We start from the raw sequence: 13,761 nt of genomic DNA on the forward strand, positions 1-13,761 counted from the left end.
CAGAGTTAAAGTTTGCTGATCTCTGGTCTAAGGGTATGGTCAGGCTGAGTTAATTGGTGGTGGCTCTTTGACTGACAACTCTGTCATAATCACAGTGAGGTAAAGGGAGCTGTTCTCCAAGTGACTGACAGGGAAGAATACCAAACAGACATCTTCCTCCCCAAGGAAAAGAACTTGTCTTTTACATCCATTTTTTTTTTTCTGTTGTGTAGGTTGAGATTAAACATCACTATGTGTGTTTTCACACTGATACAAATGTTAATTGATTAATAATACTAATGAAAGAGGTCTAGGAGAATGGGTAAGGGATATAGTAATAAAACCGAAAATTACGTGAAATATAAAAATAACAGTTTGTGAATAATTTAAATTGATGGATTATACTTTTTCTCTCCTCAGATGATGAAACATGCCTGGGATAATTATAGGACATATGGGTGGGGACATAATGAACTCAGACCTATTGCAAGGAAAGGACACTCCACTAACATATTTGGTAAGTTTACTTGTCTAATTACTATTTCTGCCTCCATCTTTTAAGACAAGGTCTAGCTTTTTAAAGTAATTTCTAAAATCTGAGTATTTCTGTGGAACTATAATTTGAAGAAATGTGTATGTTTTTTGCAAGTTTCAGTCAAGATTTAGTTCTAGTTGCTTTGGAATACACAGATTTGGTAAATTTTGTTTACGTATGGATGCTTTAGTCATTTATCTGAGCATTTTGAAGTTTTTTCCTACATTTTTTTCTTTAATGTCAGGAAAGGCAGGCACCTATTTGTAATTTTTTCTTCAACACATTACCAATTCTGATACATTATAGAGAAAGAGGGGAAGGATAGGAAATTCCAGTAGTGCTGTGTACATTAAAAAAAAAAAGTAGCATGCCCATGGTGATTTTGTTGGCAAATTGAGCAGGTTATGTTGTACATTCACAGTTCCTAAGCAAAAATAAACAATGTGTGCGAATGGAATTTTGGGGAAGAGCTGTGTTCATCTTGAATTTTTTCCTTCTGCCTCTTTTGAATTTAGTCCACTTGTTAAAATTCCTAGTTTAACTGACTCAAGGAGCAAGTTAACTTAGTTAACTAATTTAACTAACAACTTTTACTAAACCCAAAGATAAGTCTTGAGAATTGTCTAGCTACTCTTTGTAGTCTTCACTCCTTTCCCTCATTTTAAATGCTTCTTGATGTGATGGTTCTCTTTTAAGTAAAAATAGGTAAAGGCAAGAAAATTTTAATAGGGCACGAGATACATACACTATGTTATATGTAACACAATTTTATTACTTAAAGTACATACACCATCACAGTAATAAAATTAGCAGCGATTGTCTTTTGTGACACTGTAGCAGAACTTTTCTAATGCTGTGGTTTCCCTTATAATTCGTTGTTGCTTATTTTATGTCAAAAAAAGAAAATGTCTTACAAATAATTTCTCCTGGGTTTGAGAGATGTGGTAGGGGAGTACAGGGAAAAAAATTTCCTTTAGATAATCAATGACTATCAGACATCTCGTAATAAGACATTTAATTTATCAGCTATCACATGATGACATAAAGCATGTTTCCTGAAAGTTTCCATTGCTTTGTGAATGTTGCAGTATGAGGCATTAGTGCACTAAAAGACATTATATTTAATAATTAATTAAAATTAGATCCTCTCTTCAAGTAATTATCGCTTTATATTAAACTCAGTGATAAACTGTGAGCCCTTTTAAAGCATTCCAGTATAAATATGTATTAAAAATAAGAACTGAATATTAATTTTTTACTTGTTTCAGACCATATTTCTCAGAACATATTGTGTTAACATTTATCAAATAGATGTTGGTCCTCATACTGCTTTAGTAAACTTCAAAGAGAGAAACAATTCAGTGTCATCACATGAGAAACATTTATTGTGAGAAGAAAGTTATGATGAAGTGATAGAAAAAGCAAAAATTCAAGGTGCAGAATTTTCAGGGGTCAAAATTAGGTGCTTATATTTTTATTGAATTTTTTGAGTGGTAACAGTTTTTTTTTTCTGGTCAAGTGAGCTAAGTAGGAATAGATCCTTTATTCTATTAATGTGTTTTGTCTTATGCTTGTAGATAGACAGTTTATTAAAGGATGAATTTTTAAAGTTTAAGATTTTTTTTTTTTTACTTTGTTTCTTCTGTGCATCTCATATTCTTCCTAGTGAGTACAATTTGATTTTTTTTTTTAAAACTCTGCTTATCTTTTTTTAAAATAGAAAAAGTCAAAGAGAAGGGTAATAGTTCTCAGTGTCTTGTTTAACATCCCAAATTCAGTATGCCTTTACAAAATTAGAATCTTAGAGGGAACTTTAAATGTTCAACCTCTCTGTTACCGTAGTAATGTACAGGTGGGTAATGACCTTTATTCGCAAAATTCTAGATTATCAGGAAAACATTAACTTAAAACTTTTTCCTTTTTTCTTAGCCTTGATTATTAAACAGTTCTTTTATTTGGTAACTGAAATCAGTGCTCTTCTGACTTCTACCTAGTTAGTCCTTGGCATCAGAGGACTCTTTATGTTCAGATAACAAAATCCGTTGCAAAGTGTCTTAGACTAAAAAGGAAATTTCATCAGCTCAATGAAGTCCTGGTGTAGATCTGACTGCAGCTGATCTTTTTTTCTTTGTCTCTTTCCTCTATTTTCCTCTGTGTTGATACTGTCAAGCTAGCTTCTTAGCAGGATGGCTGCAGCAGTTTGAAGCTTCTTATTTTCATACTACTACATCTGTAAAAAAGAGAACACTGTCGAGATGAGAGCACTTGGGCTTTTTAGAAATATCATTGAAAGGCTCATTGTTTCTTGTCTCTGATTGATTTTGTGCCCATGGTTGAACCAGTGCTATACCTGGAAGGATGGAATGTGTTCATTTGGTTTTGCCTGGTTAGAGCCTGCCCCTGAAGCTCGTGAGTGGGAAGAGGGAAATGATACTGGACATGAGTTAAGCACTGATGTTATTAATTCTAACATGATTAATAGAATGAATTCTTTTTATTTAGATATTCTAGAGAATTGAAGGAGTTTTGTTGGGGATAGGTCTTTTGGCATTTAAAAGAAATTATTTTGATTTGGCAAAGAGTATTCTTTTACTTTGCAATGCGTTTTGAAGGGTGCTTTTTATTTTCCACGTGTGTATATGGATGGATGTTTATGTGTGTGTATATGTGTATGTATGTAAATAAATTCTTTTTGTTACTTCCAACTTAACTGTGATTTAATTTTCTAATATTTTGTTAATGATTTTTGCTTTCATATTTTGAAGGATATTGTTCTGTCCTTTTCTTTTACTATCTTTGTCTCATTTGGGTATGAGGGTAATAATGCTGGTTGCATAAAATGAATTGGGAAGTGTTCTCTGCTCTTTGTTCTTCTGGAAGAGATTGTTTAGGACAAGTTTATTTTTTCCTTAAATATTTTGTATGTTTCACTGGTGAAACCATCTGCATGGAAATTTTTTTTTTCCTTGAAGGTTTTTAAGTTACAAATTCAATCTTTCTAGTAGTAAGGACCATTCAGTTTATTTGTTTCATCTTGGGTGAGTTTTGATAGTTTGTGGTTTTTGAGGAATTGGTCTATTTCATCTAAGTTATTGATTTTATATGGGCAGAGTTGTTTGGAGAATTGCCTTGTCATTTGGATGTCTGTGGTAGCTGTATAAATAATCCCCTTTCATTCCTAATTTTATTATTTTATATTTTCTCTCTTTTTCTTTGTCCAATCCTACTAGACATTTATTAATTTTATTGATCTTTGCACAGATGCAGCTTTTAGTTTCAAAGATCTTTTTAATATTTTATGTTTTTATTTCTTTGATTTCTGCTCCTTATTATTTTCTTCCTTTTGCATGATTTGGGTTGGTTTTGCTCTTTTCTAGTTCCTTGAAATAGAAACCTAGATTATTGATTTTTTTTCTAATGTATATATTTAGTACTATAAATTTCCTGCTAAGTGCTGCTTTAGTTGTATCCCAGAGATTTTGATTTATTTTAATTTTCATTCAATTCAGTATGTTTAAAAATTTCTCTTGAGTAAGTTGTTTAATTTTTGAGTGTTTAGAGATTTGTTTTTACCCTACTGTTACCGATTTCTAGTTTTAATTCCATTATTATCAGAGAATGTACTTCATATGATTTCAGTTCTTTTACATTGTTTTATGACCCAGTATATGGTCTGTCTTGGTGGATTTTCCACTTGTTCTTGGAAAGAATGTATGTATGTGTATTCTGCTGTCATTGTGTAGAATGTTCTGTTGATGTCAGTTAGATCTCATTGATTAATAGGATTGTCCTAATTGGTTATCTCTTTAGTTCTGTCAGTTACTGAGAGAGGGCTGTTGAAGTCCTAACTCTCATTTTGGATTTGTCTCCTACTTTTTTTAGTTCAGTCAGCTTTTGCTCCATGTATTTTGAGGTACTCTTGTTAGGTGTTTACACATTTAGGATTGTTATATGTGTTCTTGGTAGCATCACTAAAGTCCTAATACCAAAATCAAGAAAAGGTATTACAAGAAAAGAAAACTACAGACCAATAGACATAAAACAGATTTGAAAATATTTGATCAAATCATAGTAAATCTAATTCAGCAACATAGACATAATAAATCTAATTCAGCAATCAAATCTTAGTAAATCTCATTTGGTAATATAGTTGTCCATCAGTATCCATGGGGGTTGATTTCAGGAACCCTGAGAATACTACAATCTGCAGATGCTCAAGTTCCTTATATAAAATGGCATAATACTTGCATATAACTTAAGCATTTTCTCCCATACACTTTTCATCAACTTTAGATTACTTGCAATACCTAATACCACGTAAGTACTATGTAAAGAGTTGTTATACTGTGTTTTTAAATTTGTGTTATTTTAAATTCTTGTATTGTTATTTTTTAATTTTTTCCTTAAATATTTTTGATCTGTGGTTTGACTCTGTGGATATAGAACCTGCGGAGATGGTATTTCTCTCCATTTATTTACATCCTCTTAAGTTTATCTTGATAATGATTTAAAAAGTTTTCAGTGTATAGGTTCTACACATACTTTGTCAGGTTCATCCACATATAGTTCATATTTTTTGTTGCTATTTCAAATTACATTTAAAAAATTGTATTTATAATTTTATTGCTAATATATAGAAATATAGTTGATTTTGGATAATGAATTTGTATCCTGTGACCTTACTAAATTTGTTTATTCATTCTAGTACTTTTTTTGTTTCTTTGGCAGAATCTTTAGAATTCTCTTCATGGACAATCATATACTTAAAAAAGTAAAGACAGTTTTACTTCTTCATTTCTAATCTTTATTCGTTTTTTCTTGCCTTGGCAAACTGGCTAGGACCTCCAGTACACTATACATAGAAGGGAGAGAGCAAACATCCTTGCCTAGTTTGAAAACTTAGGGGAAAGCATCTGGTCTTTCAACATTAAGTATGTGGGTTTTTTTTAAAAAAAGTTTTGTTTGTTTCGTGATGGTATTTTGAAATTCTCTTTATCAAGCAAAAAAATTTCCTTTCTAGTGTACTGAGAGTTTTTATCACAGATGGATGTTGAATGTTAAATGGTTTTTCTGCATCTACTTAGATGATCATATGAATTTTCTATTATTCTCTTAATATCTTGAGTTACATGAACCAGTTTCCAAATGTTAAGCCAACCATGCATCCCTCTTTTTATATAGTCTGCCCTATGCATCTGCAGGTTCTGCATCCATGGAGTCAAGAGAATTTCAAAACAACAGAGATAAACATAATTTTTAAATATTTTAAGTTATTATTCTAAATAATTATAAAACAACAGAGTTAAAGAGAATTCCAGTCTCTATAAATAAAATTTTATTGGAACACAGGTACAACTATTTGTTTATGTATTATCTATGGTTTCTTTCATGCTACAACAACGTAGTTCAGTAGTTGAGATGAGAGACCATATGGCCTGCAAAGCCTAAAATATTTACTATCTGGCCCTTTACCAAAAAAGTTTGCCAACCCTGAATTATTTATTTATTTATTTATTTTTTTGAGACAGGGTCTAGCTCTGTTACCCAGGCTGAAGTGCAGTAGTATGATCATAGCTCACTGCAGCCTGAAACTCCTGGCCTCAAGGGATCCCCCACCTCAGCCTCCTGAGAAGTTGGGACTATGGGCATGCCCCACTGTGCCCAGCTAATTTTTTTCTTATTTTTTATAGTGATGGGGTCTTACTGTGTTGCCCAGGCTGGTCTTGAACTCTGGCCCCAAGCAATCCTCCCACCTTGGCCTCCTAAAGCACTGGAGTTACAGGTGTGAGCCACCGCAACAAGCCACAAAATAACTTTTAAAAAAGAACAAAGTTGAAGGATTTATACTACCTGATTTTAAGATTTACTGTAAAGCTACAGTTGAGGACAGTATGGTTTCAGCATAAAAATAAATGTAGAGATCAGTGGAAAAGAATAGAAATAGAACTGCACATCCATCTGGAATGAACCTTCTTGACTTTTCCTTCAACATTGTATACAAAAATTAACTTGAAATTGATCACAGATCTAAATAAACATAAAAGCTAAAAATATGAAACTTCTAGTAGAAAATCTTTGAGAAAATCTTTGTGATCTTGAGGTAAACAAGGATTTTTTAGAATATAACAGGTGTCAAGTATAAAAGAAAAACATTGATAAATTGAACTTAATGAAAATTAAAAACTTCTGCTTTCCAAAAGACATCAAGAAAATGAAAAGGCAAACCATAGACTTGGAAAAAAATGTTTACAATGCATACATAAGGATGTATCCAGAATATATAAAGAATTTCCCACCAAAAAAGGTATGTAAGTAGCAAGTGAGCACATTAGTAATCAGAGAAAGTGAAATTCAAACCACAATGCAGTATCTCTACACAGCCATTAAAATGACTAAAATTTGGAAGACCAATAATACCAAATATTGACAAGGATGGTACAGCAACTGTATCTCTCAAATATTGCTATTGGGTGTATAAAATGACACTCTGGAAAGCAGTTTTTCAGTTTTTTATAAAGTTAAATTTACATAAACTTACTGTACAGCCTAGTGATTCCACTCCTAAATATTTCTGTGATGTTCACAAATGAGATCAGATGTCATTGTATTTTTCTTGGTACGTTAGGTTTTTTCATCAATGGTGTAAAGAATTTATAAATAGAATTTTAAGCTTTTTTCTATGTTCTGTAAAAGTTTATATAGGAGTTATTTTTAAACTTAAAGTAGAATTCATTCTATGAAATTTTCAGAGTATGATACTTTTATGGTGGCTAGCACTTTGAAAACTTCTCAGTTTTCCTGTTTCTTGGTCTGTATGCTTAGATTTTCTGTTTCTTCTTTTATAAGTCAAAATAATACCTATTTTATAAGAAAGATCAATTCCACTTATTTTTAAATTTATTGTGAAAATATGCATGAAATAAATAGGCTTTTTATAAATTTCTCTGTATTGCATTTTTGTTACTTATTTTGTGTTTTTGTATTCTCTTGTCTACTTTTAAAAAATTAGGTTAGTGATAGATTCATTATATATTTCTTTTCATAGAACCATCTCTTGAATTTATTTTGATGATTTTCTTCATTTCTAATTCATTAGTTTCTGCATTTAGCTTTTCTGATTCTTTCATTTTAGTGCTTAAGTTTATTCTTTTTCTTCGTAGAATGTTGAATTCATTGTGAAATTGTTGTTGTTAAATCATATGAATATTTTAAGTTATTACTTTTTTTCTGAGAACTGCTTTAGTTGATTCCCATGTTCTCATGCTAAGTTTTTATTGATGTTTTATATATTCTGCAATGTCATGTCTTGCTACGTCTTTGACACCAGGGTAGTATTAGGCCTTTTCATTTTTTCTAGTCAAAATCTTGAGTTGCCTTGGTAAACAATCATAGTGATAGCCAGTAATTTCAATTTTGTTCTTCTCTTCCTTGAGCATTTTAGCTCATGGCATCTTGTGGAACTAGCCAGGGCTGGTACAGAATAGGTGGGTCACGTCTTTTTCCATCCCAGAGTAGTGAGTCAATACTTTAGAGGAATATGCACTTATAGGACTAAATAAATAACTAGATAACGGAGGAGCATAAGTACCTACAAAAATTAAAACAAGAACAAAAACAATATTCTCAAGGATTTAAAGTAAGTTTGATAAATGTTTTGGATGAAATACTAAAATAAAAAAAGATGCATATTCAAGCAATTATTCATAGATTAGGGGTATATGGGTGATTAAATGACTTGATAAAGTTTTTATCTTAATAAAAAGCTAAGGAATGGCCGGGCATGGTGGCCCACGCCTGTAATTCTAGCACTCTGGGAGGCCGAGGCGGGCGGATCGCTTGAGCTCAGGAGTTCGAGACCAGCCTGAGCAAGAGCAAGACCCTGTCTCTACTAAAAAAAATAGAAAGAAATTATCGGGCCAACTAAAAGTAACTATAGAAAAAATTAGCTGGGCATGGTGGTGCATGCCTGTAGTCCCAGCTATTTGGGAGGCTGAGGCAGTAGGATAGCTTAAGCCCAGGAGTTTGAGGTTGCTGAGAGCTAGGCTGATGCCACGGCACTCTAGCTCGGGCAACAGAGTGAGACTCTCGTCTCAAAAAAAAAAAAAAAAAAGCTAAGGAACAAGGAAAGTATGTAATAACCCAGAACTAACATCCTAAATAATATCAACATGAAGGGAAGTAATTAGAGAGAAGAACAAGGACTTTATCAGAGTGTGTTGGAGTACTTGTTAGTGGGAAGATGCACATATTGATAAGTTGAAGAAATTATTAGGACCACATGAACAAGAGAATGGCATATAAGTTAAAGATAGCCATCATATGAACAAATTTGTATAGCTTTAAACCACCAGAAGAAATTTTTACCCAGCAAAATGAGGATGGAAGAAGAAAGAAAGGAAAAGAAAGAATAGTAGGTGGGAAATGTGAACTAAGTGCTGTTGAATGCTGACTCCTAAAACGCACCCAAAAACCCTGCTGGTAAGACAGAGCTGTTAATGCTTAGCATTGTAAGGAGATCACTGCTTCACCAGAGCTGTAGTAGGCTTTCAAAGGGGGAAGGAGAAAGTTGAGATATTTATTGAGATTTTAAATCTGGTTTAAGATGAATCTTTCAGTTGGGGTACAGATCAAGGTTGTGATTGGGTAAAGATCATGATATAATATTAATAGTTTAGAATTGATTGGTAAGGGGAAGATTTTGGCAAGGAGTTCAGAGTCTTGAGGTATTAAACCATCACTTGATATTTTGTGTTGAAGATTTGATAGGTCTTTGAGGAAGTTCCTGGAATGAACAATAAAATATTTTTGCAACTTTTATCTTTCTGGACAAGTCTCCTGGAACAGTAAACTCATGTTGTTGAAGAAAATGTTGCAGTAAAGCCATGTTAATGTAAGCAGTAAGCTGTGTGGATGATTTCCATTTTCAGAGGACAGAAATAATAATTGCATGTGTGGGGTTGGGGAGAATCCATCTGCTGTTATTTATTCTTTTAGTAAACTACTAGATTTGTTTTGCTGCTATTTTACTTAGGATTTTTGCAGTTATATTCATTAGTAAGATTGGCCAGTTTTCTTGTCTTGTGTTTTCATTATTTAGTTTTAGTATCAGGCTGGCTTTGAATTAATCCCTCCTTCCCTCCCTCCCTCCCTCTCTCCTTGGAACATTTAAGATCAGGATTATCTCTTTCTTGAAGGTAGGCACATCTTATTTTGTTTTTCCTCTACTTACATTTTGTTTTATGGTTTTCTTTTTTAGTATGATCTACCTGCTTTTTGATTGTTATAGATTACCAAGTTTCTGTTCTACTCTGGTTGTACGTTTATTACTGTATATGTATTATTTTTAAATATATTTGTTATACATTTATTATTTTTAAATATGTTTTTTGTCCTTTTTATGAACTTAGATCAGAAGAGCATGGTTGTCTTATGCTTTAGTTTGTCATCTTGAACAACCCTCCTCTTTTCTTGAATTCATCCCCTCTCTTTTTTTTTTCCTATCTCAGTTAAGTAGGTAGATACTTCATATTCTGACTAGGCAGAAAGTTAAGGAGAATTATTCTTTCAGTTTTCCTTTATCTTCCTATTAGATATCAATGTACCATCTTTAGTAAAATATATTAAACTCTATATATTACCTATTCTAGTGGAAAAATGAACAATGTTGGGTATTCTTTTTGGTCTTTATATTCTTACTTTAGTTTACTTTTATATATGCAAAAATTAAAATAGATCTTATATGAAGGAGATCTCTTTAATGACAGTTTTTTGTTTCTTCCCAAATATAGGAAGTTCACAAATGGGTGCTACCATAGTAGATGCTTTGGATACCCTTTATATCATGGGACTTCATGCTGAATTTCTGGATGGGCAAAGATGGATTGAAGACAACCTTGATTTCAGTGTGGTGAGTATATGATTGATCATTAATCTCTTAGATTGACTATGAAAAGATACAGTGCCTAACTACTATTTTCTGAAAGTTTGTGCCCTCCCCAAATTCATATGTTGAAACCTAATCATTAATGGATGGTATTAGAAGGTGGGGCCCTGGGAGGTGAGGATGGAGCACTTATGACGGGAATTAGTGTCCTTATAAAATATGCCCCAGAAAGCTGCCTGGCTCCTTCCATCATGGGCAGACACAGTGAGAAGGCGTCATCTGTGAATGAGAAAGTGGGCCCTCACCAGATACTGAATCTGCTAGTGCCTTTATCTTGAACTTTCCAACCTCTTGAACTGTGAGAAATAAATTTCTGTTGTTTATAAGCTTCCCAGTTTATGGTATTTTGTTATAGCAGCTTGAATGGCCCAAGATACTAACGATAGTATTTTTGAGCATTTTACTAGCAGTTTAAAGAAATCCTAAATCCTCTTTCTTCTTTTGAGATTATCAATTGTTATTTAATTTTTGCATAAAATATACACCCTTTCTCACCATCTTCCTTTTACTTATCATTTGAGGTAATGTATTGAATGTGGTAAGGCAATAGTTAGGGGGGCAGAAAGCAATGAATTAGAAGAATCAGGAAACCATAACTACTTTATAAATAATAAGTGCTTCTTTTAAAAAAAGTGAACCTTTTTCATTAGGCCTCTGCCCATCCTTCCAGCACTTTTGCATAATTGTTAAGAGGTACCGCTTAGGTTTGAAGCCCAGCACAGCTGCATTCTAGCTGTGTGATTTGGGAAAGTTCCTTGTTCTTTCTGAACTTGTCATAGAATTGCTATCCCATTGTAATTTTGTAATATTGTAATATAATTATTTGAGATAATCTGGTACATATCAAGTGCTTAGTAAATGGTAGCAATTATTGTTGTTATTTTCATTGTTACTAGTCTTCACCCAAAAGATGTGTGGACTGTTTTGTTATATTCATTATCACCTTTCATGATCTTTGTTTTTGCTATTCCTTTTGGCTGTAGTATCTTTCACTCCTTCTCTATGTGCTTTTCTCTCTGGCAAACTCTTCATTATTTAAATTATGATTTAAATCCATAATTATTTCTTCTCTGATGCTTTCCTTGGTACTAACTAGACAAAAACTGTTTCCTTTATATCACTCTAGCATTTTGGACTTAGAACAATTTTTATCATTAGTTAAGTTTAGCTTTGGCTGTGAGTGGCAGAAAACCTAATGTAAAATAGCTTAAACGAGATAGATGTTTATGTCTCTTTCATGCACATCAAGTACAGAGATAAGCAATTCAGGGCTAGTTTGGGTAGCTCCTTGATCAGCAAGGACCTGAGGTCCTTTTTCTTGCTTGTTGTTCTGTCAGCTTTAGTGTCTATCTTTGATCTCCGTGGTACAAGATAGTTCCTCGAGATCCAAGCATCCTGTCTATCTTCCATTTGACAGAAAGGAGGAAGAGACAGAAGAAAGATATGTGACTGTTTTTTAAGAACATGTCTCAGGAGTTGGTCACCCCATCTTTGCTTGTAGACTTTACTAATATGGCCCTGCCTAACTGTAAAGGAAAGCTGAGAAATATCTCTCTGTTTTTTTGTAGTTATGTAGCCCTTATAGATTGTGCTTTTTGTATCTTGTTTAAGAAATTCCTACTCTTAGGTCATGAAGATGTATTCTTATATTTTATTCTAAATGTTTTAAAGTTTTGCTTTTGCATTTAGTTTTTAATCCATATGGAATTGATTTTTGTATGTAGGGTAAAATAGGAAATTATCAATTGATCCTAGCACTGTTTATTTCCCTGCTATTTTTACATGCCACATGAGTCATATGTTAGTCATATTAATTTATTCTTTTCCATTGGCGTTTTTCTTTATCCCTATATCAATACCAAACTGTCTTAAGTGCCATATTTTTATAAGAAGCTTGATATCTGTGTCTGAATCTTGATATCTGATCTTGTTCTACGAGGAAATTATCATAATTCTCAGCCTTTTGCTCTTTTGAGTTCTGAAAAAACCATGTTGAAATTGTGATCAGGATTGCATTTAATTTACAGATTAATTTGGAAGTATTAGCATCTGTGCAATCTCAAATACTCCCATTCATTAACATAGCAGCTTTATTATGGCTAATAATTCGCTTGTAGATCATTGTATCAGTTAGAGCTCACTCAGGAACCACAACTATACCACTTACTTTAACTAGAAGATTTGATGTTTAGAATTGTTAACCAAGTAATAAGGAACCAAAAAGACAGAGAGCATTGTGGTATCACCAGAGGTAGTAACTAATAATATAAGAAACAGGAAACAGCTACCACTCATGGGACTGCGAGAACAATAGGAAGTGATTAGGATCATTAAAATTTAGTAGCTTGGGCTCTGTAGAACTAGTACTCAGTGCTGCTCAGGTGTTGCTGGTACCTTACGAGCTCTTAGAAGGGCTGCCTCAGGGCTGGAATTCAGACCTCTGAGCAGAGGGCACCTAGTATTTAATATTTCTAAGGGGCACAGTGAGGCTGCTTTGGGGATTATGTGTGTGTGACAGGTGATCTATATCCCAGAACCAGCTGCCACTGCCAGGGTGAAGAATCCTGGCTGGTGTGACACTATCAGACACTAGAATTAATCAGGAAGAAATAAGTCACTTCTTCCTCCAGTGTTGCATTGTCTTTTTAGAACCTCTTATTGGTAGGGCCTAAAAGGGAGCCAGCTGGTAAATAAAATATATTTGTAGAATTCCAACTCTGGTATACCAAAGTAGAGTATAGAAGAATAGATTTGAACCTGAGGGAAATAGTTTAATGATCAGCACAGTCATTTTTCATCCCTTTACTTTCAACCTTTCTGTGTCATTATGTTTTAGCTGTGTATTTTGCATATTGAATATTGTGTATTTGAACTTTGTTTTTTGTACCCAGTCTTAAAGTCTTTTTATTTTAACTGTTAAGTTTAAAATATTAACATTTGCTGTGATAACATATATTTGGAGTTAGGTCTTCTATCTTTGTTTTGCTACCCATATTATTGTACTTTTCACTTGCTTTTATTTTGTGTTTGCGTTCTTTATTTTAGATTAAATCATGTTTGATGTTTATACTTTCCATTCATTTTGGAGTTATTCTTAAAGTTTTAATGTATATACTTATCAGAATTTAAAATTAATCAATGTCTTTATCCTTCCTCTGTAGCTTATAAGGACCTTAGAATACTGTTAACTTAGCTCACCTCCCCCTTGTCCTATGTGTGATCATTGTCTAGTTAGTCCCAATTTATATTTGAAACTTCTAAGTTAAGTAAGAGCTAAATAAATATATTTATTGAGTGCTTCCTT

At 33.0% G+C, this 13,761-nt stretch overlaps 1 protein-coding gene across 1 annotated transcript in view; it reads left to right on the forward strand.

Annotated features, from left to right (window-relative positions):
* Positions 1-13,761, forward strand: part of MAN1A2 (mannosidase alpha class 1A member 2) — a 172,951-nt gene that overhangs the window by 40,517 nt on the left and 118,673 nt on the right. Inside the window, exons 3-4 of the mRNA XM_045546919.1 lie at positions 400-496; positions 10,303-10,421. Coding sequence (XP_045402875.1) covers positions 400-496; positions 10,303-10,421 — 216 coding nt within the window. The remainder of the gene's footprint in view (positions 1-399; positions 497-10,302; positions 10,422-13,761) is intronic.

Source organism: Lemur catta, chromosome 3 (genome assembly GCF_020740605.2).
Source record: "Lemur catta isolate mLemCat1 chromosome 3, mLemCat1.pri, whole genome shotgun sequence".
Classification (NCBI taxonomy): domain Eukaryota; kingdom Metazoa; phylum Chordata; class Mammalia; order Primates; family Lemuridae; genus Lemur; species Lemur catta.